At 28.4% G+C, this 27,870-nt stretch overlaps 5 protein-coding genes across 5 annotated transcripts; 3 read left to right on the forward strand and 2 right to left on the reverse strand.

Moving 5' to 3' along the window:
- Positions 1–614: 614 nt before the first annotated feature.
- LOC113377367 (CCR4-NOT transcription complex subunit 9) lies at positions 615–2,411 on the reverse strand. Its single transcript, XM_026617666.1, has 7 exons — positions 2,081–2,411; positions 1,887–1,999; positions 1,675–1,764; positions 1,423–1,600; positions 1,165–1,359; positions 1,004–1,095; positions 615–934 (listed from the first exon to the last, which is right to left on the reverse strand). Exons 1-7 carry the CDS (start codon positions 2,132–2,134, stop codon positions 757–759), a joined length of 900 nt encoding a protein of 299 aa, XP_026473451.1. The 5' UTR covers positions 2,135–2,411; the 3' UTR covers positions 615–756.
- Positions 2,412–6,726: 4,315 nt separating this feature from the next.
- LOC113363496 (zinc finger protein 93-like) lies at positions 6,727–9,684 on the forward strand. The gene is made up of 8 exons (XM_026605991.1): positions 6,727–7,928; positions 7,992–8,210; positions 8,379–8,551; positions 8,702–8,855; positions 9,030–9,223; positions 9,297–9,397; positions 9,473–9,528; positions 9,599–9,684. The coding sequence occupies exons 1-8, from the start codon at positions 6,741–6,743 to the stop codon at positions 9,680–9,682; spliced, it is 2,169 nt and encodes a 722-aa protein (XP_026461776.1). The 5' UTR covers positions 6,727–6,740; the 3' UTR covers positions 9,683–9,684.
- Positions 9,685–18,717: 9,033 nt separating this feature from the next.
- LOC113377438 (structural maintenance of chromosomes protein 1A-like) lies at positions 18,718–24,748 on the forward strand. Its single transcript, XM_026617760.1, is given in 24 exon segments — positions 18,718–18,949; positions 19,018–19,138; positions 19,219–19,318; positions 19,514–19,662; positions 19,749–19,917; positions 20,006–20,218; positions 20,289–20,346; positions 20,349–20,539; positions 20,616–20,830; positions 20,950–21,163; positions 21,226–21,437; positions 21,560–21,728; positions 21,796–21,918; positions 22,153–22,284; positions 22,349–22,414; positions 22,483–22,738; positions 22,865–23,046; positions 23,112–23,234; positions 23,296–23,423; positions 23,488–23,632; positions 23,709–23,888; positions 24,035–24,213; positions 24,294–24,471; positions 24,536–24,748. Coding segments are annotated over 24 exon segments (3,708 nt in total). The 5' UTR covers positions 18,718–18,804; the 3' UTR covers positions 24,596–24,748.
- A 339-nt stretch (positions 24,749–25,087) lies between these two features.
- Positions 25,088–25,776, reverse strand: LOC113381926. The gene is made up of 2 exons (XM_026620575.1): positions 25,351–25,776; positions 25,088–25,181 (listed from the first exon to the last, which is right to left on the reverse strand). The coding sequence occupies exons 1-2, from the start codon at positions 25,563–25,565 to the stop codon at positions 25,088–25,090; spliced, it is 309 nt and encodes a 102-aa protein (XP_026476360.1). The 5' UTR covers positions 25,566–25,776.
- Positions 25,777–26,252: 476 nt separating this feature from the next.
- Positions 26,253–27,414, forward strand: LOC113363581 (SUZ domain-containing protein 1-like). The gene is made up of 3 exons (XM_026606074.1): positions 26,253–26,445; positions 26,602–26,894; positions 27,056–27,414. The coding sequence occupies exons 1-3, from the start codon at positions 26,386–26,388 to the stop codon at positions 27,228–27,230; spliced, it is 528 nt and encodes a 175-aa protein (XP_026461859.1). The 5' UTR covers positions 26,253–26,385; the 3' UTR covers positions 27,231–27,414.
- The last annotated feature ends 456 nt before the right edge of the window (positions 27,415–27,870 follow it).

Genomic DNA, 27,870 nt, shown 5'->3' on the forward strand with positions numbered 1-27,870 from the left:
AAAGTATCAAAATATTTGCAATGAAAAAATATTAGTAACATCAAGTACAGAATATATTATTTTTCTTGGATAAAATAAATAATTTTGACCTTTTTTATCAATACATTAAAAAATATTAAATACAATTTATTTGTTAAAACATTCACTTATTAACAGTGATTAAAATAAAATATATATACAATTGATTCTCGTTAAAACCCTTAAAATAAATTTAAAAACATACATTTTTATACAATTTCTGATCCAATATGGAATAGTTATTTTAAAAAATCTAGTTGTTATAAACCACAGCTCGAAATATCTATTAAAGCCTCACTAAGTTCATATATGAAAGGTATACACTATCTAAAATAACTATAAAATATTTGCTAAAAAAAATCTATATCAATCTTTTTCTTTTGGTAATTATATATGAAATTCGAGAATAATGTTATCAAATAATACTAATTTCTGAACATTTGTCAGGCTAGCCATAAACTACATAAATGAGCACTTTCTCTTTTTTTATTATAAACATTTTAGTTAAGAGAAATTTAATTAAATTACCATAACATCACATAAAATCACAATACATTTTATGCTTCAAAAAAGCTTATGTAATTTATGTATGGCCTTTTTATTACAGCTTAATTTTTATAATTTGTTTTACGTGCTAGTTAAAGAAACATAATTATTGATTATTCAGTTATCATTAAAGTTATTAATAGGTCAATACTATTCCACATATAGGTTTTGTACATATAAGAGACAGTCAGTTTAGGCCGTTAGAGGTGATATACCAATTTGTCTTGGATCTGCATTTAAAGGACCGGCTTCCAAATTTTTTATCAATTGCGTTAACCAATGCTTTGTAGACTTATCCTCTTGTAGACATGCAACAAAGGTGGCATCCCGTAACTGATCTGGTAAACATTGTCTTAAGGCTTCACGAGCACTAAAAATTTGAATAAATTACGCATGTGCAATGTGGACATCATAAATCATACACATTAAAATGACATACCGTGGGTTATCAGAAAGCCTCAGGTAACATCTGACTACATGTTTCAAAAGCCTTGCTGATGGATCTTTCGCCAAAGATAAGACCATTTTACCCTAAATTATAATAATTATTTTATAGCATTATCAATTTCAAATCGGAAGATGATCTATGTTTATACTTACAAGAATCATTGCAACATGCGAAAACCTATCATATGTTTGGCAAATATAGGACAAACCGCTTTCATCCAGCAGAATCTTTTGCAAAATGAATGTGGCGACAGTTTTGCTCAATTCTGAACCTGATTCCATGATTCGTAAGCATAAAGGTATGATTTCTGTAGTTAGTAGAAACGTAATAACTTCTTGTTCATCAGTCTAAAATAATTCATTCAATATAGCAAACATATAATATAATAGGTTACTATTTAATAAAATTACCTTTACAAGAGCTCCTATAACACCTAAACTTGTAAGTCTTAAATATTCAAATGGCCGTGTTTTAGATACAGTATGTAAAAATGGGTATAAAAATAAAGGTACATGCGCTTGCAAAAATGCAGATCGGGTTTCTGGATGTGATGCAACACATTGTAGTAATGCCAGTGCATTACATACCCTGCATAAACAATTTGAAGTTGATTATTTAAAAAAATTAATGAAAATTTTAAAATTAAAGCATTTCATACAAACCTATTTGATTGATGAGCGGTTAATGTGGGTGGATTTATAGATGAATATATATTAACAATTTCTTGTAATAATGCTGCTGTTGTACCAAAACTAAAAATATTTTCAGAGTTAATTTTCATAAATAATGTATAATAATTTCAAGTTCATATTCCATGAAATTACATAATTCTCATCTAAAAATTATTGTATTTATATTTTGATTAGAATTATACCTATGCCACAACATTGGAGCCAAATCAGGTACAACTTCTCTTTTTCTACTTAATTCCAGAAGTGCAACTTCTCTGCTTTCAGGATTTGATAATTCCATTATCCATTGATATACCTTAAAATATATGTATATAATAAAATATATACTGATTTAGATTTTAAATTTTTAATAAAATATGGTACAAATGCTCATTACCTTGTCGCGATCAATGGACGTCTGCAAATTAGTGGGGCTTTGCTGCGCACTCATTTTATTAAAAATTATATTCGTAAATATAAATTATCACATGTAATTGAAATATTCACATATATGTGTATTAAACCCTTATGGTTTTCTCATTTCTTTCCACAACAAATATATTTTTATTAATCGAATAGTTTTCAAATGTCACATTCGTCGGGCAGAAGCTTCGTATCACTTCATAATTTCTGCACTCACATGTAAACTTTATGAAATTTATTTATATAGAGCACAAATTACCGGAATTAGATTAGAAATTAACATAAAGATACACAAATTTTGAAAAACTGCTGAAATATTATAAAATTACTAATTTACTACGTATTTTGGAAAACAGAAACAGCATATGCACACAGTGAAGTAGTTGCTAGATTGACTAGAAAATGATGGTGGGGGAGCCGATGACTCAATCGGCTCAATATCATTTACACTATATTTATGAATTACTTTAAATATCCATATTAGTAAATAATTTATGAAATCATAATGATAAAATAGTGGGGCGCATGGCATCGTGCCTTAAGGCAAATTGCTGAAACTTCCCGTACCAAAAATTATTTTTTTTTAAAAGATTAACATTTTTGAAAACAATTTACTTTGAAAAAATTAGATTTTTGAGAAACTATAAATTTTTGACAAAAATTCTTTCTTTTCTTTCAAAAAAAGTCTTTCTGAAGAAAACTTGAAATATTTTGGAAATTCTGAACTTTTTTTCAAAGCAATCGTACTGCTTTAACTGCATAGAGACAAAATATCGAAGCGCGTAAGCGCCGCGCCGCCGTCTAACGGATAAGCATTGGTACGGAACCCAAAGGAATGTAAACAAAATTCATACTTATTGTTAAAATCTCTATAAAAAATATCTGATAATTTGATGTGCATATGTCTAATGATCATTTTTGACCGCCAGATGGCTTTTTTTACTTTTTTTACTAGATCTCCGAAACCGCTAAACCTGCTTTCAGGAAAATTTAATCAGTTCTTCATCTTATTAATACAAGTAAAATGTTTTTTGAATAATTTAAACCGGACACTCCGTTCTCTTAAAAACTGAGTTACCGTTTTTGGCACTTTTTGCCTCATATCTGCGGAACGGCTATACCTGCCTTCGCCAAAAACTAATCAGCACATCTCCTCATCAATACGAATCGAATGTTTTTTTAATTATTCAAATCGCTTCATCGGTGTTCCCGAAATCGTCGACAAAAATTTGTATCCGAACACACATACACACGCACACACATACTTTCATTTTTTCTAAGGTATGCCAAAATATTCAGAAACCTCTGAAACGTAAATTTACCTTAAGATATATAAAAATTTTCATTTGCAATTTTTTGCGATTACTATAACTTACTCCACGGGAAGTTAAGAATTAACTTGCAAAGTAAACAGATTTAAAAATTATTATCAATGTGAACGTAAATAGCTGTAAAATGATATTTTTCCAATGTTTCTTCATATTTAATAATATGTTTTCTGATTATTATAATAAGAATATAATGAATAGTATTATTATAATAATTAAATTATGTTCATAAAATATTTGTTGTCAAAAACATATAATTATCGAAACAGGATACTTTCTCATAAACGAATAAAATAATAAACTAGTGGGGTGGGTGGCATCGTGCCTTAAGGCAAATTGCTGGAACTTTCCGTACCGTAACGAAATGTTCGAGGAATACTGAATGTTTTCAAATAGATTATTATAAATATTGTAACATTGTCTAATATTTATAAGAATTATATAAACTGAATTGCAAAGTTGAAATTATTTGTTTAAAGTATATTAGAACTATAGTCAGAATTAAAAATAAAATCTAAATTATTTTCGATATACAAAAAATTAAAAAAAAAAAATTGAAACAAAATTTTTTTTTTCCAAAATCAATTATTTTATTAAGACAAGCAGAAAGTTTTTTGAATCATTCAAATCAGACGCTTAATTCTCTCAAAAACTGCCATTTTTTTACATATTTAGCTCCGTATCTTCGAAATGGCTGGGCTTGCCTTTGCCAAAAACTAATAGACACTTCTTCCAATCATTACTAATTGAATGTTTTTTAGATCATTCAATTCGGATACTCCGTTCTCTCAAAATTCAATTTCTATTTTCTGCACTCTTTGCTCCGTATCCCCGAAACGGCTGGACCTGCTTTTGCCAAAAACTAATCAGCTCTTTTCCCTATCGATAGGAATCAAATGTTTTTTGAAATATTCAAATCGGTTGATCCGTGCGCCCGAAAACGTGACTGGAAATTTGTATCCATACATACATACACACACATTTAGTAGTATATTTAGTAGTTAAAGCGTAAATGATATTCATATTTCATTCAAAATCGAAAACATAATATTAAAATCTTTATATCCAAGTTCGTTTATATAGTAAAATAAATAAATGGTGCCGACGCGCCCTTACTATTCGAAAATTAGAAACAGATGTTGTTGCCAAGTTTGTCAAAGTGTTCAATGGACGACATTTGACATTTCAAGGTGCGTCCACACCTAACGAACGAACACGAACGAACATGTCGAACAAGAAAATACAAAGAAGAACGAACAGGAACACAAACGAACGCAAAAAATTCCAAACGAACTTGAACAAGCGCTTAAAAGCAGTGAGCGCTTGAATTTTCGTTGTTCGCAGATGTTCCGTGAAACGTCAGTTTTTATTATTGATATGGATGTAAGCTTAATCATACGGCATTTTCACTGGTTTTTGTGTGATTTTTGTTCGTGTATATTTTGTAAATATACTGTAAATAAATTATTCAATTAATTTCACTCAGTTTTTGTATTTAATATTTATATTTGAGTCGTTTTCTTTTCTCAGCATTCATATTTGGAGCAAGCTGAACATTCCAGGCTTGAGCTAACTATACTCAATTTTCATACTCTCATCCTCAACATATATGTTGAATGTCTATGTATGATAACAAGTTTGATATTTACTTGTAAAGACTGCAATCATACTCTTCTTTTATCTATGACTGCAATTTCTTCTTTACTGCAGCTTCTGACATCCCAAACGTTTTGCCTACACTTTCCCAAGCATCGTTTTTTTTTCTAATATTTATAAAAGGGTCTTTAGTCTCCCATATTATAGGAAACTTTTCTATTTCATTTATGAATGATGAAATTACGTCATTTGACCATTCCATAATTTATTCAAATTTTCAAACTGTACACAATAATTAAAAGTAAATATTATTAAAATTTTCAACATTAAATTAATAACATTATTATTAAATTTAAAAAAATTATTATTAAATTATTAAAATTATTAAAACATAAATGTTCGTTTGCGTTCGTTGAGACGTCCACACTGCACATACGAGTTCAAACATGAACGAACAATTCCCTTTGATGTACCGACAAGTTGCGGAACATTGTTCGCCATGTTTGTTTATGTTCGTTCGTGATCGTCGTGGCGTCCACACTATGCTGTTGCCGTTCGTTCTGGTACGTTTTTTTATGTTCGTTCGTGTTCGTTCGTTAGGTGTGGACGCACCTTCAGACATTTGACATAGTTGCGTTGAATTTTTTAATATGCCCTCATACCATTAATAAAAACTGATTAAAAAATGCTTGTGTGAAATATTAAGTGAACGCAGAAAATTGATGTCTGTGTATTATTTGACTTGTAGTACCATGTAAATAATATATTCTGTATATAAATATCGGTTTTACAATATTTTATATTTAAAAAATATCGCTTAAATTAATGTATGAGTTATTCATATAAATAAATTATCAAATATATTAGTTTATTAAAAATCATATTTCATTCTATTATAGAATGTCCAGTACTAATTCGTTAAAGGATTTAGAAATATTATGTGACTTATGCCAGGAAGACTTTAGCAGTGATGAGGAAATAAGTTATCACAAAATCGTTTATCATAATTTTTCTAGTTGCAAATTTTGCCATAATTCGTACGAAAATATAAATGAAAGAAAGAATCATGAAATCCTTGAACACTATCCCTTGATATGTATTTGGTGTAACGAATGCTTCTTAAGCTACAAAGTACTAAATCACCATATTTTAAAAGTACATGGTTGTAAGATTTGTGATTTTTGTACAGAAAAAATATACCCGAAAGAAATATATTTGGAGCATTTATCTCAAAAACATAAAATAACAGCCATTTGTAAGGATAATGAGAAAACTCCACATTTAATATTGGACCCAAAAAACGAAAATCAGTTCTTATGCAAGTTGTGCGATAAACATTTGCCAGTAATATTTTTTTATATGCATTACAAAGATGAACATAACATAAAAAATTATATTTTATTAAATATCATTAATAAAATGGGTATAAAGGAATACATAAAGAATAAATTAGATTACCATGGAACCCAAATTTCAAAGATAATTCCAAATTGTGATGCTGTTGTTGATAGTTGTAAAGTTTCTACTGATAATACATGTAAATTTTGTGGACATCTGTACAGTTTCAAAGCCCCAAGAGAATTTCATGACATTTATTGTTCAGGAAATTTTCATTGCAGTAAATGTAATTCTTCATTTGATAGCATTCACGAAAGAGAAAATCATTTAGGAACTGAACATTTTATTTATTGTCCATTTGGATGCACTAATATGAATTTAACTAAAAACAACCTGAACAACCACTGTATGGATATTCATGGTCTTGTTGTTTGTAAATATTGTGGAATACATATATCTAGTGTTGAGAAATGGTTATATGAACATTTGAAACTTAATCATAATTTTAAAACTATAATATCTGACTATTTTGAAAATACTTTATTTACAATTATTAATGAAGAAGTTACTTGTAGTTTATGTGGTGATATATTAACTAGTTTAATGGACAACTTGGAAAAAGTAATTTATCATTATTTATCTTATCATAAATTAAGTTTGAATAGTATTGGCAATTTATTAATACAAAATCCTTCAATGGAATTCAATCAGACTGTTTGTCAAATTGAAAATATAAAGTTAGAAGCAAATGATGTAGAGATTGAAACAGCAAATAATGAAGGCTGTCTCAAAAGTCTAGAACAAAAAGAAAAAAATTGCTTATGCGAAGAGAAAGTTTCTGATAGTCCGATGAAAGAAGACCAGACAGATGAAAATGAAATAAATGAAAACATATCTGAAAAATCATTTCAATCTAATTTTGATATGATTAGCGATGTTGTTGATTATAAAATAGATGGTTATAATGACATAAATTTTTCTGAGGTCCAATGTATATTTTCTGATACTAGTGATGATGCTATGTCTGATAATGAAACTTTAAATAACAAAGAAAGCCAAAATATAGACAAGCATGATTGTAGAAATAAAACAAATACTTTGTCAGAAAGCAATAGTTCAATTGTGCTGAAATCTCTCTGCATAAAATGTGAAGTATGCCTTAGTAATTTTGATAAAAAACATAAATATATAAAACATTTAGAGAGATTGCATGGTTTTAAATGCAGCAATAATAATGAATCTGTTTCCGATAAAGCAGTAAGACTAAATTCAAAATATGTAACAGTAGTGAAAAAATATAAAAATCCATTATATTTATGTTTGATATGTAAGACAGAGACTCGTTCTAAAATGTTAGCTCGAAAACATATACGCTCCCATGATTTTTGGATCTCAGAAATCTGTGATAGTTCAGATATTGGTTATAAATGCTATTTTTGTAATGATTTGTTTTGGACAATAGAAAATCGAAATGTGCATCAAATTGAAAAGCATTTATCCTTGGATGAATCTATAAAATTTATGAAGTGTTATTTATGTACAACTATATTTAGCAGTAAGGTAATATGTAATGTTGATAATTGAATAATTTAATTGATATTAAACATCTCAATCACATTTTAGACTTGTTTGAAAAGACATGTGCAAGTTGAACACGAATCTAAGGAGGAATTTACAAGTACTTCTTACAAATGTATGCATTGTCATATGCTTTATCCCAATTTGAATCAGATTCGAAAACATTTCAAGGATGACCACCCAGGTTCCAAATCACTGTATTGCAGTTTTTCTACATGCCGCACCAAATGTAGTAGTAAAAAAGTTCTCAAAAATCATTTTAAAGTAAGCATTAATATTGTTGAATTTTTTTATAATTTTATCATAAATAGCTTATATGCTAGAAAGTAAATTTTAAGTTGAACTCAGTTAATATTATTAATTCAATATATTTTAATACAATAATTTAATGATTTCTGTGCATGAGAATTATATTTGCTTTTTTCTCCACAGAATTTACATCTCACTCAGAAATCTTCTCAACCTCAGAATTGTGAAATATGTGGGAAATTCTTTAAAAACCTTCGCTGTAAACAGTTGCATGTAAAAATGAAGCATTTGAATAGTATAAAAACAGGATTTAAATGTCGAGTTTGTGATGAACGGTTCGAAACCGATGAGAAAAGGTTTGGATTTGATTATTGAAGTCAATTATTATTCAAGGATTTCTAGAACTTGTGTATAAAATTAATATTTATTATTCTATAAGTTATATGAATATATAAATATATACTGATTTTTTTTATAGAAAATACATATAGATACTAATGTTTCAGAAAAGAGCATATGGAAGCATTTCATCCAGGTGTAGCAACATTCTTTTGCCAATATTGTAACAAAGGTTTCCGAAGCAAATCTGGATTAAGTAGCCACAGGCAAACACATAGTGATTTAAATCTGATTTGCCCGCATTGTCAAAAATCATTTTCAGTATGTATATTATTTTATATGCATGTCTTCTCTATTTTAAATTTACGTTTAAAGTTAGAAAATAATTAATGGTATTTTAAACATCTTCTGTTTAAATAATAACTAACTAGAAATTTTATGATATTTATATAATAGATGTGTATGAACAAATTATTAATCATTATTAAAATGCAGCGAAGGGATTCATACATAGAACATATGCTGATACATAATGGACCACGTCATAGATGTGATCAATGTGGAAGGGAGTTTGTACAGAGATCGAATCTAGTTCGTCATAAACGTATTCATTCTGGCATCAAGCCATATTTTTGTCAATATTGTTATAGAGGTTTTGCAGACAAAAGTGCTTGTAGCTCTCATGAAAGGTAATAAAATAAATAATTTTTATTATATCATACTAATAAGAAAATATATTATGTTATTACTGTTAAATTTAAGAGTTCATACGCGAGAGGAAGTTTGTGCTTGCCCTTATTGTAATCGAACGTTTTCGAAAAAGCAAAAGTTAAAATACCACATAAGAATTCACACGGGGGAAGGTAAAATTTGTTATAATTATGTCTGGTATATATAATAATTGCAGAAACCACTAGTTTAATTACAATAAATTTCAGGTTTATTAACATGTACTGTATGTCAAAAAACTTTCACAAGCTCTTATTCAATGAAGGTACTTTGACTTTATATGATACTACATTCAATAACTAAATGATAAATAATTAGAATGATTTTTTTTTTAGAAACATATGGAAACCCATAGTCGTCGAGCCATTTCCAATGGCAAATATAATAAAAAAGAGCTTGAAAGGCATTCTGATTCATAAAAGAAGATTTTTTATTTCAAATATATACTTATTTTTTCTTACAGAAAGCAATATGGGGTTAATTTCTTTAAATATCAACACTGTGTGGTTAAAGTTTTTTTTTTCTTACATAGCACATTGCCAAAGAATCTTTGTAAAGCATAAGATTTGTATTTAAGTATTAAAATCAAGTTACATCAATCTTAAATTGAAATATTTTGATTGTGATTCAAAAACAAAATAGTATTAATTATTTATAATTATTATAAAAAAACAATATATATATATATATTATATTTATAATTACCTGACTTTTAAGATCAGACTGATCATTAGCGTTAAGATAATTTATTTATTGTTATTTTAAATTATTTTGTCAACATCTAAGAACGTATGAAATTTTGCCATAGAATAATGAAAAATGACAAACTATAAATAAATTTATAGAAATATAGTATCTAAAATAAATTATGTTTTATTAAACTGCAATCATTTACAGTAAAAGCTTTTTGTTCGCGGACCTAATTCCTAAATTTGCTGCTAAAAATTCTTATTCACGGATTTAATAAGTAAGCACAATAATAGATTGAAATGGGCATAAGTTCAATATCCTTTGTAAATATTGTCGAATAGATTAATATCTTATTATAACTCACACTAAAGAATGTTGTTATATGTTATCGTCAATGACTGAGAATAAAGTTTGAATCAATTAATATTATTCAGTAACTTCTCATTTAGCTGAATAAAGCATTTGACTTGAATCTTTTTGAACAATTAAAATTTTCTGATTATGTTTATAGATTTCTGTATATGTTTATATATTCATAAATTTATATGAACTTTTATAGATATCTATAGGTATATTTATAAATGTTTATACATTTCTGTGGATGTCCCAAATCCATATGCTTAATATGTGCTCGCGGGTGAGTGAAAAATTATAGATCGGTATAAGATAGTTTATATGGTTAGATAAGAGAGTATACAAGTACATAATTATTATTTTATCTAAAATAGTACACAATAATTACCCTATATGAATTGCCATTCTGTACATAATCTGGGTCACATTTATTTACTATATATATTATTAAAACTACTATATTTGAATACTCACCTAAAATGTAGTGACATGGTTGCCACAGTACAATGAATTGAATTATTGGAAAGAAATTATCTCATGAACTAATAAAATGATAACTGCCACAATAAAATTTAATTTGCAACTTTCAATTACAAACTGATCATCCAAATGCCCAATCATATCAACATACTCTTCTTTTATCTATGCATACCAATCATACCAATATACCAATAGGGAACGGGCAAGTCTATAAAAACGTCAGTGAATACGCCGTGAATTCTCATGGTGAACACAAATTTTAACACTTCATTACAAGAAAACGGCCCGGCCGATCACTACCAACAACTAATCAGCACGATTCCCAATCAATATCTTTCGAACGGTTTTTGAATTTTCAAGATCGATTCAGAACTGCGGGCTAAAACGTGGACGAAAATTTTTTACATTTCCGGCTATTTACAAAGAAACGGCTTGGCTGATCGTCGCGCAAAATTGATAAACGCTAGTCCTCATCGAGATACATCGAATGGCTTTTAAATTTTTGAAATCGGTCCAGCCATTTTTGAGAAAACGTCGATTTACGCCAAAAAATCTGTTTACACAGACACACACATACTTTTTCCAAATTTGGTCTCATTCGATTCAGAATGGCTTGAAACGTCGAGAAAAGAATCAGATTTTTTGATGAAAACATAAACTTCTCCTTCGGGAAGTTAATAAACCAACAGTCTGTGTTGTCTGAGACATGGTTGAACAAGTTCCTTGTGTAATTGTAATAATAATTATCCGTATAATAATAAGCGTGAATAGCACGAATAAGGTTTTTGATATTTATTATATTCAAATTGAGTGAAATGTGTTTAAAAAGAGTATTAAAAAACCGTGATATCTTTGCATATTTCATAAAAGTGAAACGGCAAAAACTTTATTCAAAAATCTGTGGATAGATATCTTTGAATATTTTATAAAATAAAACGGCAAAAACTTTCATAATAGTCAATAGCCATTTTTACTTATTTGAATAATATCAAGTTAAAAACCTATCCTTAGAATAATTTTTAATTTTTATTACAGGTGCTTAAGACTTATAAGATTGCCTTAAAAGGAACCATAAATCCTGGGTCTTCCCTATAGTAGTGGAAAAATAAATCAACAACTAGTTGGACAAAGTGTTTTTGATGAAAAGGACCAAATTATCATGCTTTTGATGAGCATTTTAGCAAAAAATAGATTTGTTTTCGCTATTTTGGAAATATTTTGACTGATTCCAAAAGATTTTCGGACGCTGATTTCAGAAATGCTATCTATTTTGGATAACCCACCACACCCCGCAAAAATCGAAATCTTTGGTTGCAAAATCGATTTCTTTTTTTAAAAAATCGGCTTTTCTTCGCGATTTTCAAAATGTTTTGATTGGTTTTGATTGATTTTGGGACGCTGATTTCGAAATATTATCCGTTTTTGGATAAATCCACATACCGCTGCGAAAAATCGAAATCGTTGGTAGCAAAACCAAAATTTTACTAATGAAATTAAATTTTTTTTCGCGATTTTCAAAATGTTTTGACCGATTCTGATAGTTTTAGAGGCGCTGATTCCGAATATGAAATCAGTTTTTGGAAAAAAAATTCTTCTGCCCTTGGTACCAAATTGAAGTTTGAAAAATTGCCAACTTTGAAGCTGATTTAACTATGAAGACGATGATAAATTAGTATTTTTTTTGTTTTGGTATAAAGATTGTGCTTTAGTCTATACAAAGCATTAATTAAATTATTAATTTCATTCATTAAGTGCCTTAAAATTGCATTTGAAAGTCACGATTTTGGCCAATTTTGGCTGCTCCTGATAGACTGTCTTTTATCGGAAAATAATAAGATTTTTAAATTACACCAAAGTAGGTTTGGTTTACTGCTAACCAGGCGTAAATATGAATTTATTAAAAATTATCCTCCTACTTTTTCTATCATCTATTATATATATATATATTATATCTATATACGTATATATATGCGTATTATATATATATATATATATATATATTATTATAATGATTTCTTAGCTACATAGGCTTATAAAATATATATTTGATTCATAATTAATTCATATCTATATTACTTTTATTATAAAATTGTACACAGCATATTTTGGACTAATTTATACATATTGTAGACTATTTTTTTATATAATATGAAATAAACATAAAATGATATTTTATTTAACAAAATGTAAGTAGAAGTATTAATTTCTGAGATTCTGGTACTTTGTATACGATTATCATATATTTAATAAATTAACTATAAATATATTTATTATATATATATATATATATATATATATATATTATGTCGATTTTTGTAATACTGATACTCAATAAATTTAATTCTATCTATATGTCTTATTTATTTACACAGTTTGAAAAATTATTGGCTCCAAATATTTTTTTCAGTCAAATGGGGTTCGAACTGGCGAACTTGGAATTGATATTCTGGCCTAAACCGTATCTTTACGACCTCGGCCATTCGCACATTCGGCATACTACATTTTTAGGAAACTTATCTCTTTCAGTTTGAAAATAACACTTTATATTTTTACAAAAGACTACGGTTTTGTGTAACCAATTGGCCGAGATCGTTAAGTGACCACTGCGGTAGTCATTTGTTTCTCGGTTCAAATCCCGAAGAGGCTTGAAAAATCAAATGTATAGTTTTTCATAATTATCAAATATTAGTTCAAAATATTAAATTCAGGTGGCGCATTTCGACCTTGACACTTAGTATATTTCTGAAAAACTCAAGGTTCGCACTTGACTGTAAAAGAGAGATACAAAAAGAGAGATGACAAAGGTTGATGATGAACGGGGGAAAGAGAAGGGTAGAGGCAGATGATGAATAAGAGAGATGTGTATGAGACATATGCTTTATTCAAATGCAATATTAATCCAATATTAATACAGTATGGGAGATGTTCTGTGTAACGAATTGGCCGAGATCGTTAAGTTACCACTACGGTTACTCAATGTTTGATGGTTCAAATCCTCAAATAGGCTTGAAAAATCGAATGTCTAGTTTTTCGTAATTATCAAATATTAGTTCAAAATATTAAATTCAGGTGTCGCATTTCGACCTTGACACTTAGAATATTTCTGAAAAACTCAAGGTTTGCACTTGACTGTAAGAGAGATACACAAAGAAAAAAAAAAAAAGTAGAGGAAGAACTGGGGAAAGAGAGGGGTAGAGGCAGATGATGAATAAGAGAGATGTGTATGATACATATTCTTTATTAAAATTCAATATTAATACAATATAGGAATAAAAATAACTTTTATCATCAATAACTTAAATAGCCGAGCGGTTTAAGTGACCGCATACTCGGTGAAATCACTCTGGAGGCAGGCACAAGGTAAGACGGATCGAGTCCAGCTGAAGGCAACGACGAGCAACTCTGAAGCAGAAAAAATGGAGCAGTGCTGGTGAATGGCTGTTGGCGAGCGCAAAGGGTCCTGAAACGAACACACCAAGTGATGGTCAACCAGAGGTTCATGATGCGAGAGGTTACACGCAGAGAGACACACATTGCGGAAGATGCATGCCGAACCCAAAAATCTACCCAAAAACCACAACATGCGAAAAAAACAACACCAAAAAAGGAAAAAAAATGTGAAAAAAAGCGAAAAAAAAGAGAAAAAAGGGGGAAGAGAGGAGGAGGAGGAAGGAGGGGGTGGAGAGCCTAAAAAAAACCCCTTAAGTCCCAGATCAAATTTTCTCTTTTCTGTTCAGCGTTGAAACTTTTTTATGTTTTTTAGTGTTCCCTCACACCAATTCCCAAAGTCAACACTCGAATGAAATCAAGTCCACGTTGAAATTTTCACAACGAGAAAAAATTACTGGGACTTAGTTAAAATATTTAACTTTGCCCCAATAAAATTTTCTCGTTGTGAAATATTCAATGTGAGCCTCATTCATTCGAATGTTGGCTTTGGGATAATACAGCATGCATAAATAACACGTCTGTCTTAATTGAAAAGGTTTCAGAAAATTTGGACTTAGAAAAAAAAAATTATTCGAAAGAATTATAATCAGAGAATTTGGACTTAGAAAAAAAAATTATTCGAGAGAATTATTTAATTAATCGATAAAATGAAATGATATTAATTGAATCAAAATTGTTTATACGACTTGATAAAACATGTGAAACCTTTACAATTAATCGAGACAAAAACAAATTTAGTTGACTTGAATAATATACAAATTATTAGAAAAAGCCATAAAAGAAATTCAATAAAACCTGTAAAATGAAATAATAAAAAATGTTCAAAAACTTGAACATTGAAAACTTCAAAACTGTTTTAAGCTGATTGTTATCGTTTAGAAATTGAGTTAAATAATTTTTACAACTTGAATCGAATAATAAACTTGTAAATAAAATTATGATTTGTCTAATCATTCAAGTCAACTCTTCGAAACTTTGATTGCATGTCCTGATCAAAATTGTTTTTAGCAATAAAAGAATAAAAATCTATCTTTTAGCTATGCAGCAATATAATTAAATAAATTTAAAATTAATAAAATAAAATAAAAGACTTTAAAAAGCTGCATTTAATTAACAATTTAGTAAGTCGTATTTGAGTATTTGAAATAATTTGATCAAAACCAACAATCGTGTTATCCATAAATAAGAATGTTCATGCAGTCAATATCCTTACAGGGAAAACACATGATTCTTGATACTGGAAATGTAATTCTAAAAGTTGTTTCTGTAGAATAATGAACAAGAGATGTTATGAAAAGAGATTTTGTAACAAAGTAAATTTGTAATTTGTAATTTTTAACAAAATACCATCAATTTAGGAGTTACCTAAGGTGGGGTGCTAGGACCCCTTCAACAAATAAGTATTCGATGCATACAAAAAGCTGTATTGGTTAACTAATAATTTAGTAACAAAAATTTACTATATAAGAATTCTGAATTCAACACAAAATAAGCTCATAGTGTTATTATAGAACAAAAAAATTTCAGATTGACTATTTATGGAATAATAATAATGTAACTTTCAATATCTTTGATACATACGAGAAGTACAAACTTTATTGTTTATTATTGATTTAGAACATGTATAAAAAGCACTTGTATGAATAAATAAAAAAAGACTGAATCAACATGTTTTCCCCATAACAAATTAAATAAGAACTTAAGTCTTTTACACATATGTCTGCCAAATTAATTTAAAATCTTTTATTTGCATAATAGTTGTTGTTGAATAAACAAAAAATAGATTATATAAGGTATACTATGTAAAAAATGACATTGACTCAAATATTATGATATAAACAATATTTTCAGCAGATATATGTATATAATTATATTAATAATGCACGAGCCAGAAAATATTCCACTAAAATATATACAGACTGCTTTATAAATGATATTGAATAACAAAGTGACAAGTTCTCAAGGCACCTTCCAAACTAATTTTCATTTATTAATTTCATTTAATATGAAAAACAATCATTAAATACATAATTAATAAGAAATATTATTGTTACAAACATAAAAAGTAGCATGTAACACAAACTCGGTCAATAATTGTGAAACTCCTTTCAGAACATAAATTATAAGTAATATCTTTTTATGAATTTCTATTGAAATTATAGTTTCACTAAAGATGACAAACAATATTGTGTTGAAGTAAAGATTTTCAAAATCATTTGACTGCTTTAAATTCAAAATTAAGAAAAACTATATATATATATAATATATAATTTATATCTACGGTAGAACCTCGATTATCCGGACCTCAGTTATACGGATTCACGATTATCCGGACCACCAACTGCGACAGAGTTATATGTATGTACATACCTACAATCCGAATTTTTGCACGATTTATGCTGCAGTTTAGTATATGTATGTAATATAATTTAAAAAAATATATATGTACATACTACAGATGGGTAACTCACTCCGCAGTTATCCGAGTGGAGTTGTCTCACCGGATTTGCCATATCCGACTTCCCTAAACTGATACTAAATCTGTTAACATGTGCAGATATTTGCTTGAGATTGTTTACTAATACAAAGATTTGGGTCGAAAGAAGTGGTCCTTTTCTGGTCTAACAGCCAGTTTTAGGACTTTCCAGGTATAGAATGTCTCAAAATAATGCTATTTTGTATTCTGTATACAATAATGTTTATCCGTAAATGAGCTCTCTCAATGGTATACAATCAGCTAAAAAATATTTAGTATTAAAAATTTTACATAATTATGATTTTATAATTGTGTAAAAGTAATAGTATGCTAATCAAACTACCTGATGTATTATTATTTTGCAAAAAATATTATACACAAAGATTTGTTCTTATTTCATATATAAGGTTCACTGCATTATTTTCATATAAAAATAAAAATATTCAAAGAATTCTATATTTTCTCTTCAAAACTAAGTATAAAATTGATTTTTGTCAATTTAAGATTTGTATGCATATTGAAATGCATATGATAGTAATTATTTTAATAAAATAAACAAAAATGTTTGAACTATGTGTAAACTATTTCCAAAGTCTTAATAAATCCTTAGATATGTTAACAACACACTAGAGAACACATTTGTGTCAAGTATTATGTTTCAAAGTTGTCGGAGTTGTGGAGTTATTAAGTGGATATAACTCCTCTCTGAAGCGGAGTCAAATCCTAACCGATCCGGCTTCGGATATGATAAGCCCATCTCTAGTACATACATAAGGAAATGTTAATTTTTTATTAAACATTGATTTTTGTTAATTTCTATGTATGTATTTGTTATTTTTGATAAATTCACATCATTATTCTTCCTACATTGGATTATCCGAATGCCTATCGACAACAATTAGTCCGGTTAATCAAGGTTCTACTGTATATATTTATATATATATATATATATATATATATATATATATATATATATATCATATATAAGTTAAATATTAAATATTTAAAATACTATAGATGCAACAGATATAGTACAATAAATACCTGTATATAATTCCAGAAAAATATTCTTTGACTCGTTATGTATAAAACATGCTTTGCACTTACATTGTTAGATATCCTCTGCAGCAGCTCCCAAAATATTGGGTCATTACTGGAACCACCTCTAGAGCATCTGCCAGAAATCTCAAGTACTCGACACAAAATCACTACTTTAGAACCACTACATAACTTTAGTCTTTTACAAGTATATTTGACCTGTTGCAATTGTCCGAGTAACGTCTTTACACAATACACGACACACGACTTATATTAGAGACTTTCGTGAATTTAGAATTCGATACAAAGAGATATGTGTTGGAAGTACTCAAATATAAGCTACAAAAGCACATATATAAATTATACTATTGATAATTGCATATTCATAAATAAAGGATACATTGACGCTGTAAATGAATTAATACCCTACAAAAGCACATATATAAATTATACTATTGATAATTGCATGTATATAATTAAAGGATACATTGGCGCTGTGAATGAATTGTTTAATAATAAAATTGATTCAAAATGGAGACCCTGAAAGAGATACTTATCAAATTATACAAGGCACTTCCACACATATCCATTTTTTCGGCTTTTAATTAACGTTTCACGATAAATTTATTATATCAAATTGATCTACTAAATTAATTACATGTTTTGATGCATAAATTAATTAAAACTAATCAAAGATTTAATTAAAAAGTCTTAATTAACGCGAGAACATATTAATTCACGAAAGTTTCTTTGCAATTAAAGTTAGCAACATGTGTCTGTGGCCACTTGTACAATTTAAAGCGCGAAATTCAAATAGAATCTATCTATTTGACTCTTTATTTATCTATGGATGATACTTTTGAAACGAGCGCTGCTGTCGCAGCAAACTAACTTCTTAGTTCTTTCCTCACTTTATCTCTGTGGATTCATATTATGGTCGAAACCGAAACGGAGCGAAAAGTGACACTGGCGTCATTTGTTGACAAATATTAAAATTGCCTTTGAATGCCTTAATTTGAGTTAATTCATGATTTTAAGAAACATTTTTTAATAATGATGGAGGCAATAGATGAACATCCAAGTGATTTGAAAGTTCTCTTATCTAGTATAGAAGTAGAAAATTTTAAATCTTATCGAGGAAAGTTACTAATTGGGCCTTTAAAGCAATTCACAGCAATTATTGGACCTAATGGCTCCGGTATAAATGAACCTAATACAGTATAAAGTAATCGTGGATAATTTTTATTTCACAAATATGTTTTGTAGGTAAATCAAATTTTATGGACGCTGTGTCTTTTGTTATGGGTGAGAAAACACAAAGTCTTCGAGTAAAACGCTTGAATGAATTAATACATGGTGCAAATATAAATAGACCTATTTCAAGAATGTAAGTTCTTAAACTCTCTAATGACAGTTACTTCAGTAGATAAATGTTTCAAAACGTACTAAATTAATATTTATATTTAGTGCCTCTGTTACTGCTACTTTTCAATTTCTTGAAGGGGGCGAGAAGAAGTTTCAAAGAATTATTAATGGAAATTCTTCAGAGTATAAAATCAATGGACAGGTAATTCAAATACATAATTTTTGTTATGCATGTGTACATTTGAACCGTGTCTTCAGAACTGGTCTATTTAAGAATTTAGTATCAGATTAAGCAGGCACGCAGAAAAAATTAGTGAAATATACATTTTACATTCATACAATTTTAATAAGTAAAATTATATTTTATTTAGTTTATTTATTTTATAATACTTTGCAGTCTGTTACAAACACTCAATATTTGGCTGAATTGGAACTTTTGGGAATTAATGCAAAGGCCAAAAATTTCTTAGTATTTCAAGGAGCTGTTGAAAGTATTGCAATGAAAAATCCTAAAGAACGAACAGCATTGTTTGAAGAAATTAGTGGGTATGTTATTTATTTCATTAATCCTGTTCGATGAGATTATTATCATTTACAGATGGTTTTAAATAAAATATTATTCAAAATCTTAGTTCTGGTGCATTGAAAGAAGAATATGATAAATTCAGAGCTGAAAAGGTTAAAGCTGAAGAGGAAACACAATGTTCCTATCAGAAAAAAAGAGGAATTGCTGCTGAGAGAAAAGAGGCAAAACTAGAGAAAGAGGAAGCAGAAAAATATAAAAAACTGCAGGAAGATCTTGTAAGCATTTGACTTTGTAATAAATTAACAATTATAATTCTTTGTAAAGTACTTTATAAAGATAAACATTTTTGCTTTTGAATTATAGGTTAATAAACAAATCGAATTACAAGTATTCAAACTTTATCATAATGAACAAGATATTCAGCTTCTGGAAAAAGATTTGGTAACGCGGCAAGCTGATGTACAAAAAGCTGAAGCTAGTAAGGAAAAAGCTGAAGAAATTTTAAAAGAAAAACGAAAAGAGCAAGGGACTGTAAATAGACAATTACAAAAAATTGAGCAGGAGATGAGAGAAGTGGTAATGTGTATAGACACACATAAATATATGTAGCAAAACCGGTTTTAATTTAATCTTTCTACATTCATAGGAAGTAGAGATTTCAAAGAAGCGACCACATTTCATCAAAGCCAAGGAGAGAGTGACTCATACTCAAAAAAATTGGAAAGCGCTTTGAAAACTTTGGATCAAGCTCGAAAAGCAAATGAAGCTCATCAGAATGACATCAAAGGGCTTGAAGATGAACGTGCCAGTGTTGAAGCCGCTTATGCAGAATATGAGAACAACATTGCTGGAGAATTACAAAGTCGTGGAAAAGATGTTAAATTAGAAGAAGAACAGGTAATTTTTTATTGGCAAATACTGAGAAAATTTTTTATAGGTTTATTTTATTTATAATATATCGATATTTATTAAGGTTCGTGAATATGAAAGACTGAAAGAAGAGGGCAGCATGCGCTCTGCAAGATACTTACAACAATTGGATTCTGTGAATAGAGTACAAAAATCTGACCAGGATAGACTAGACAATGAGATACGTAAAAAAAGTCAAATAGAAAATCAGCATAGACAAAAAGGACAAGAAAAAGCAGAAGCACAAAAAAGAATTGAGAAGCTAGCTGAGCATATCAAGTTTGTTCACCATTATTAATATATTGCTTAAGATTTTTAATACAAATTCACTATAAGATTATGTTTGATAATTTTTATGAAAATAATAATATTTTAGATACTTTATCATATTTTTCTAGAACTACTGAGCAAGCATTGGAAGAACAAAAACGAATTAGAGAAGAACTGGAAAGTGATGTAGGCAGTTCAAAAGGTCGAGTGCAAGAGTTGCAATCTGAACTTGATAATATAGTAGAACAATTGGGTGATGCCAAAACAGATAAACATGAAGATTCAAGACGAAAGAAAAAGAAAGAAATAGTTGACAGCTTTAAGAAAGAAGTTCCTGGTGTTGTAAGTATGAAATAAGTCTATATAAAATTGTTTTTATATAACTTTGTTTTTTTTTTTTTAAGTATGATCGTATGATAAATATGTGTCAACCACAGCATAAGCGATACAATGTTGCTGTAACTAAAGTACTTGGTAAATATATGGAAGCTATAGTTGTTGATACTGAAAAGACAGCAAGAAAATGCATTCAAATTTTGAAAGAACAACGTCTGGAACCTGAGACATTTTTGCCTTTAGATTATATTCAAGCAAAGCCTCTTAAAGAACGATTAAGGTAATTTTCTTACTTAAATATAATAATTTATAATATATTTAAGGAAAATATTATGTTTTTATACACATGATTTCTTTAACTTAAAGTTAATAAAAATCATTAAGCTTTTAATTTTTACTCAGAAATATTCGTGAACCCAAAAATGTTTGTCTTCTCTTTGATGTTCTTTGTTTTGAGCCTCCTGCCATTGAACGAGCTGTACTTTTTGCAACAAATAATGCTTTAGTATGTGAGACTCCAGAGGATGCTATGAAAGTAGCTTATGATTTGGATGGCAAAAACAGATATGATGTAAATTTAATAGCAGTGACAATATTTCTTCCCTAAACTATTATTACATAGAGCAATTTGATTTTAGGCATTAGCATTAGATGGTACATTCTATCAAAAATCTGGTATAATATCTGGTGGCAGTTTGGATCTTGCTCGAAAAGCTAAAAGATGGGACGAAAAACATATGGCACAGCTAAAAGCCAAAAAAGTATTAAAATATATTTTGCATTTTATTCTTGAAATTTTTAGAATACAATGAAAACACATAATGATTAATAATAAAATAAATATTAATTTTAAATCTTTTATATCAAAGAAAAAAATAACAGATGAACTCCGTGAAGCTATGAAAAAGTTTATTCTTAAAATTTTTAGAATACAATGAAAACACATAATGATTAATAATAATATAAATATTAATTTTAAATCTTTTATATCAAAGGAAAAAATAACAGATGAACTCCGTGAAGCTATGAAAAAGTCTCGAAAAGAAAGTGAACTCACAACAGTTGAATCACAAATTAGAGGACTTGAAACAAGATTGCGTTATTCTAAAAATGATAAGGAGACTACAGTATGTATTCTATACAATTTTTGTTTGAATAAATATTTTTTTATATACTTAATTTTTGTTTCAGTCAAAACAAATTCAATCTTTAGAGCGTGAAATCAAACAGCTTGCAAAGCAAATGGATCAGTTTGGAGTAAGTATTATAAGGCTCAATACTTTTATTGATGAATTAGGATTTTTTTACATTATTTGCTTTGATAGCCAAATATTGCTGATATTGAGCGCACAATGTTAGAGCGAGATCAGAAAATTCAAGAAATCAAAGAAAGTATGAACAATGTTGAGGATGTTGTATTTGCTAAATTTTGTGAACAAATTGGAGTGGATAATATAAGACAATATGAGGAAAGAGAATTACGTACTCAACAAGAACGGGCTAAGAAGAAAATGGAATTTGAAGGACATATTGATCGTATAACGAGTAATTTAGAGTTTGAGAAATCTAGAGATACTCAAAGTAAGAAGTTTAAATTATTAATTTTAAATAACTCCTTCGGTTTGGCAAAAGACCATTTTATTTCATATATAATATGTATATGATTTATTTTATTTTTATATTAAATAAAATTTTTCATTCTATTAGAAAATGTGCAAAGATGGGAACGTACTGTACAAGATGATGAAGATGAGCTAGAAACTAGTAAGCAGGCTGAATTAAAACAAAGGCAAGATATTGACGCTTTAAAAGAGAAAGTAGATACATTAAAAGGGGAGAAACAGGCAAAAAAAGCAATTCATGATGCAATGGAAGAGGAAATTGGAAAGGTATTGTTTACAAATCTAATTTTACATTATGCACATTTTCTTCATTAAATATTGATATTTTAAAGGCTCGCAGAGAAGTTGGTTCATTGAGTAAAGATGTCGTTACAGCACAGAAAAATGTGTCTTCCATCGAATCAAAACTTGATAGCAAAAGGAATGAACGTCATAATATACTGATGCAGTGCAAAGTAATAGTTGATTATATAATAATTTTATTCATGTATATTAATGAAAATCACTTTATTTTAGATGGATTCTATAGCAATCCCATTTTTGAGTGGATCCTTAGAAGATGTAGCTACTCAAGATACTACTTTGCAAAATGGTGAAGGTACCAGTCGTGCTACAGCATCAAATTTCGGGGAAAAGGAATCTAGGTATTTCCAACTACATTTTTGAATTGTCGAAAGTGAGCTCATTAAATATAATTCAACTTTACAGAATACAAATTGATTATTCAGAACTGGCAAGAGATTTAAGGAAAAAAAATGATCCAGATGATATTAAAAAAACAACTGATAAAATGACAAAATCTGTAAATTCTTTAGAAGATACTATTCATAGAATCCAAGCACCTAACTTGAAAGTATTAGATTATTTTATTCTTAAAAAAGTTAAAATTTTTAATAAATTTATGTATAATCTTATTAACATTTTTTAAGGCTTCTCAAAAATTAGAGGAAGTTAGAGTGAAGATACAGATGACAAATGAAGAATTTGAAGCAGCTCGCAAAAGAACTAAGAAAGCTAAACTAGATTTTGACAGAGTCAAGCAAGAACGTCACGATAAATTCATGAAGTGTTTTGTGCACGTCAGCAATGAAATAGATGAAATTTATAAAGTAAGTAATTATATCAAATATATTATATCATGACATTTTTTTTGAAATATATAAGTTTACTCTGTATTTCTTTATACTACAAAATGATTAAATTTTATTGCATCGCAAATAATAAATTAACTAATAGTGCAAAATTATATATACAGAAATTAGCCAAGAACCCAGGTGCCCAGGCTTTTCTAGGTTTGGAAAATCCAGAAGAACCTTATTTGGATGGTGTCAATTATAATTGTGTTGCTCCAGGAAAACGTTTTCAGCCTATGTCCAACTTATCAGGAGGAGAAAAGACTATAGCTGCTTTAGCACTGTTATTTGCTATACACAGGTAGGCAGAAAAATTTATCGTAATTATTTAATCTAATAATTGTATAGAAGTATAATTTTTCAATTTGCTTATTATTTTAGTTACCAGCCAGCGCCATTCTTTGTATTAGATGAAATAGATGCAGCTTTGGATAATACAAACATTGGAAAAGTTGCTCACTATATAAGAAAATCAAAAACGGATTTGCAAACTCTAGTAATATCTTTAAAAGAAGAATTTTATTGTCATGCTGATCGATTAGTTGGCATTGTACCAGAGGTAATAAAAAAAAAAGAATATCGATTTTTATGTTTAGAATTATATGCATTTTTTTTCTTTCCAGCCTGCTGATTGTCTTGTTAGTAATGTGCTAACATTTGATTTAGCAGCTTATCCCCCTTAAGGAGAATATATTAGAATACTTAAGTGACTTGATTTATTATAGATTTAACAATAATGATGGAATATGATTTTAAATCATTTTATTAATTAATTTTTACAAAAATATTGGTATTTTGAGAATCTTATATTAGATTAAGAAATAAATGGTCCATTCTATTAAATATAATTCATTATTTACATTAGATAAAACAACTAATAAAAACTCACTGGATTAGTGACAATAACTGGAATAAAATCCAAAATAGTATTGAAGCAACAAATTTCAAGCATCATTTTATTATACTAAAGGTTTAGCAAATATTTTGTTTATGCTTTTTTATGCATTTATCTATTACCATCAGCTTAACCAATTCCACTTGCATACCAAAACTATTTTGGAAAATTTTATAATAAACAATTTAAAGCTTTATATTCTAAATTTCATATTTAATTTCTGTTTGAGATATGTTGTAATTCAAATATAGTTTGGTCTTCGCCATCGCTATCTTCATCATCAGCAATGATCCCCACTGGTAAGTGGTGTTAATTCCTGAGTATCATTTGTTTTATTTGTACCATATCTGCGTTCTATACGAGATCTTCTTAATCTAAAAATTATTACAAGAATCTTCTTTATAAAGTTGACAATTCTCTATATTTCAGTGTTTAACATTAAGTATTTTCTTTTGTGTTGAGACACTACACAAAAAAGTAAACTTTAGTGTGCATTCAAAACTATAATTAATTACATAGTTGTGAGAACATCTTATTAATTACCTCAGTCCTCTATAAGCTAAGTACAACACAACTAAGATACTTAAGCCTATGAGAAGGTAAAATCCTCGTAACACAGCCCCAGAATTTAAAGTATAATGTTTCAAGTTAATAAAATTTATTGAAGTAGATTCATTTTTAACGCTTTCATGCGTGTAGTTTTCAATTCCTGCTGCCTTTCCAGTGTCAGCTGTTCCATTAAGTAGCTTTTTTTCCATCTTTCAGCTTTTAACAATCAGTTTATTTTTTATCATATTACAGATTTAAATTGCATATGAGTGAGACAGGTTAAGATTGAATTAACTTTAAATTAAGTGAAGACTTTCATTAGATTTTTCGTATTTGGTTAGATTTTTAACAGTTTATCAATCAATTTTTTTTATATATTTTTATGAGCTTTTTCTAATATGTTAGAACAGTAGAATCAGACTCTTCTTTTATCTATGAGTAGAATTGAGTAAAATACACAACGTATACACAACCTGACAAACTGTCAAATAAGATATATTTTAATTTTTTACTTAGTAATATAAATAATAAAAATTAAGAAAAATGTAAATAAACGTAATATATTCTTTTAAAATACAACTTTTCATAGTAATTATTACGGTTAGGTGTATTTTATCTTTGATTATCACATTCGCAGTTAAGTTTTCGTTGTTATCCTTAGCTTGGCATTCCGTTAGCTAAATCAGATTAAACATAGGGTTCATTCATATTATCTCGAAGGATCTTGAAATAATTTAAAACATCATCCATTTTATTTAGAATTTTAAACCATTGCAAAGTGTTAAGAGAAAAACAAAAACTGGGCTGAAGAATGCATACATGCAGTGCACCATGGTGAATCCGACAATGGATAATGTTAAGATCTAAATTAATTAGGTTATTCGATTTTATTATTTTTGTTAAGATATTAACTAGAACGATGTATCAAAGTGGTAGTAGCATGTGTTTGCTTAAATATTGAATAGATTTATTTAAAAATCTGGAATTATATAAAACCGAAACGAAATACAATCTAACATTCTTTTCAAAATGTCAGCCAGACAAGAGAAAGACGTATATGAAAATTGGGAAGAAATCGACGAATCTTGTGTAAGTTTTAAGTAAAATTAACTAAATGTGGTTTACTTTTATATATATTTAGTCTTTTAAAATAGTATCTTAATCCAAAATCCGGTTTTTACAACTTTTGTTCTAACATAACCTATATCTTGCTGTCACGCTATTGATCTGTATATTCATTTTTAGCTAGAAAATAAATTAAATAGCATTATAAATGGTGATTCAAAAATAACAGAAATGACGAATGTGGGGCCATTGAAAATGATTTTAATGGGAGATGATGCCTATAGAACGCACCCACCAGAACCTACTGTCAAAATTCTCAAACGACCTAGTAAAAGTCCACACAGTGCTATAATCCAAGAAAGTAAACCCAGAGCTCCAATTAAAACACTACAACAAAGGGAACAAGAATATGCAGAGGCGAGATTACGAATTTTAGGTTCTGCTAAAAGTCCGGAAGAAATAAATGAACCCAGGTAAAATAATATCGAATTAAGATTTTGGTCTATACTGTATAAATATGATAAATTCTAATGTATAATACTTTATCAGAGAATATGACTTACTTAATTGTATTTCAAACTATTCATTTTCATGATGCGTATATTTGTTAATGTATTAATTACTTTTATTACAGTGTAAATGGTAGTCAAAGCAAGTCTGAAATCACAATGTCCAATGATAATAGCACTAGAAATTCACAATGGAATAATCATAATCACATACAATTTTCAGCCACAAAATCACAAGAGTGTATTGTGAGACAACCGACAGGACCAGATGGTACAAATGGTTTTAACATGCGGCGGTAGTGGTTATTATTTATTTTACACATAAATCAAAATTTTATTTATGTTTCGTATTAAGAATATCATGGTTTGTTTGAATATATTTGTGCATGCACCATTATTTCCTTGATATAAATATATATTCTAACATTCAAGATTGTAATTAGAAATTATCTTTTTTTATTATTTTTAATTCATTATGTGAAAGAAATTATGAGCAGTTTCAAATTCTATGTGAAATCTTACCACTATAATTTAAGTTTAGATGATGCATTTTGTTTAACAAGTTTTTAAATTAGTTTAACATTTAAATGTATTTTAGCTATAATAGGGTTAGGTTATTTATAATGTATATAAATATCTATTTTGCAAATAAATTATGTATTAAATAAACAAATATGCTGATTTATATACCCATGCGTGCGTACATATATTTATATATACAGTAGAATCCGATTAGTATGACGCCGGATACATTGACAACTGCTTATTATGACGTAATCGCACTAGGAAGTTTGTTTTCCATATAAAATACCTTAAAAAACAGCTGTCTAGTTGGATATATTGACATTGCTTATATTGACATGTTGCTTATAATGACCCATTTTTGCAAAAAATTATGTCCAATTATAATGACGGACATGATTTTACATAATGAGGCCAA

Source organism: Ctenocephalides felis, unplaced genomic scaffold (assembly GCF_003426905.1).
Source record: "Ctenocephalides felis isolate EL2017-DRISC unplaced genomic scaffold, ASM342690v1 CF-g0.4_SCAFFOLD_00845, whole genome shotgun sequence".
Taxonomy (NCBI): domain Eukaryota; kingdom Metazoa; phylum Arthropoda; class Insecta; order Siphonaptera; family Pulicidae; genus Ctenocephalides; species Ctenocephalides felis.

Coding starts and splice junctions, on each gene's coding strand:
- LOC113381926 (XM_026620575.1), bottom strand. CDS start 25,565: ATGGAAAAAAAGCTACTTAATGGAACAGCTGACACTGGAAAGGCAGCA. Junction 25,182..25,350: donor TTAGCTTATAGAGGACTGAG/GTAATTAATAAG, acceptor AATAATTTTTAG/ATTAAGAAGATCTCGTATAG.
- LOC113377367 (XM_026617666.1), bottom strand. CDS start 2,134: ATGAGTGCGCAGCAAAGCCCCACTAATTTGCAGACGTCCATTGATCGC. Junction 1,096..1,164: donor CGCATGTTGCAATGATTCTT/GTAAGTATAAAC, acceptor ATTATAATTTAG/GGTAAAATGGTCTTATCTTT. Junction 935..1,003: donor AGGCTTTCTGATAACCCACG/GTATGTCATTTT, acceptor TCAAATTTTTAG/TGCTCGTGAAGCCTTAAGAC.
- LOC113363496 (XM_026605991.1), top strand. CDS start 6,741: ATGAATTTAACTAAAAACAACCTGAACAACCACTGTATGGATATTCAT. Junction 7,929..7,991: donor CAACTATATTTAGCAGTAAG/GTAATATGTAAT, acceptor ATCACATTTTAG/ACTTGTTTGAAAAGACATGT. Junction 9,398..9,472: donor AAGAATTCACACGGGGGAAG/GTAAAATTTGTT, acceptor AATAAATTTCAG/GTTTATTAACATGTACTGTA.
- LOC113363581 (XM_026606074.1), top strand. CDS start 26,386: ATGTCAGCCAGACAAGAGAAAGACGTATATGAAAATTGGGAAGAAATC. Junction 26,446..26,601: donor AAGAAATCGACGAATCTTGT/GTAAGTTTTAAG, acceptor ATTCATTTTTAG/CTAGAAAATAAATTAAATAG. Junction 26,895..27,055: donor GAAGAAATAAATGAACCCAG/GTAAAATAATAT, acceptor CTTTTATTACAG/TGTAAATGGTAGTCAAAGCA.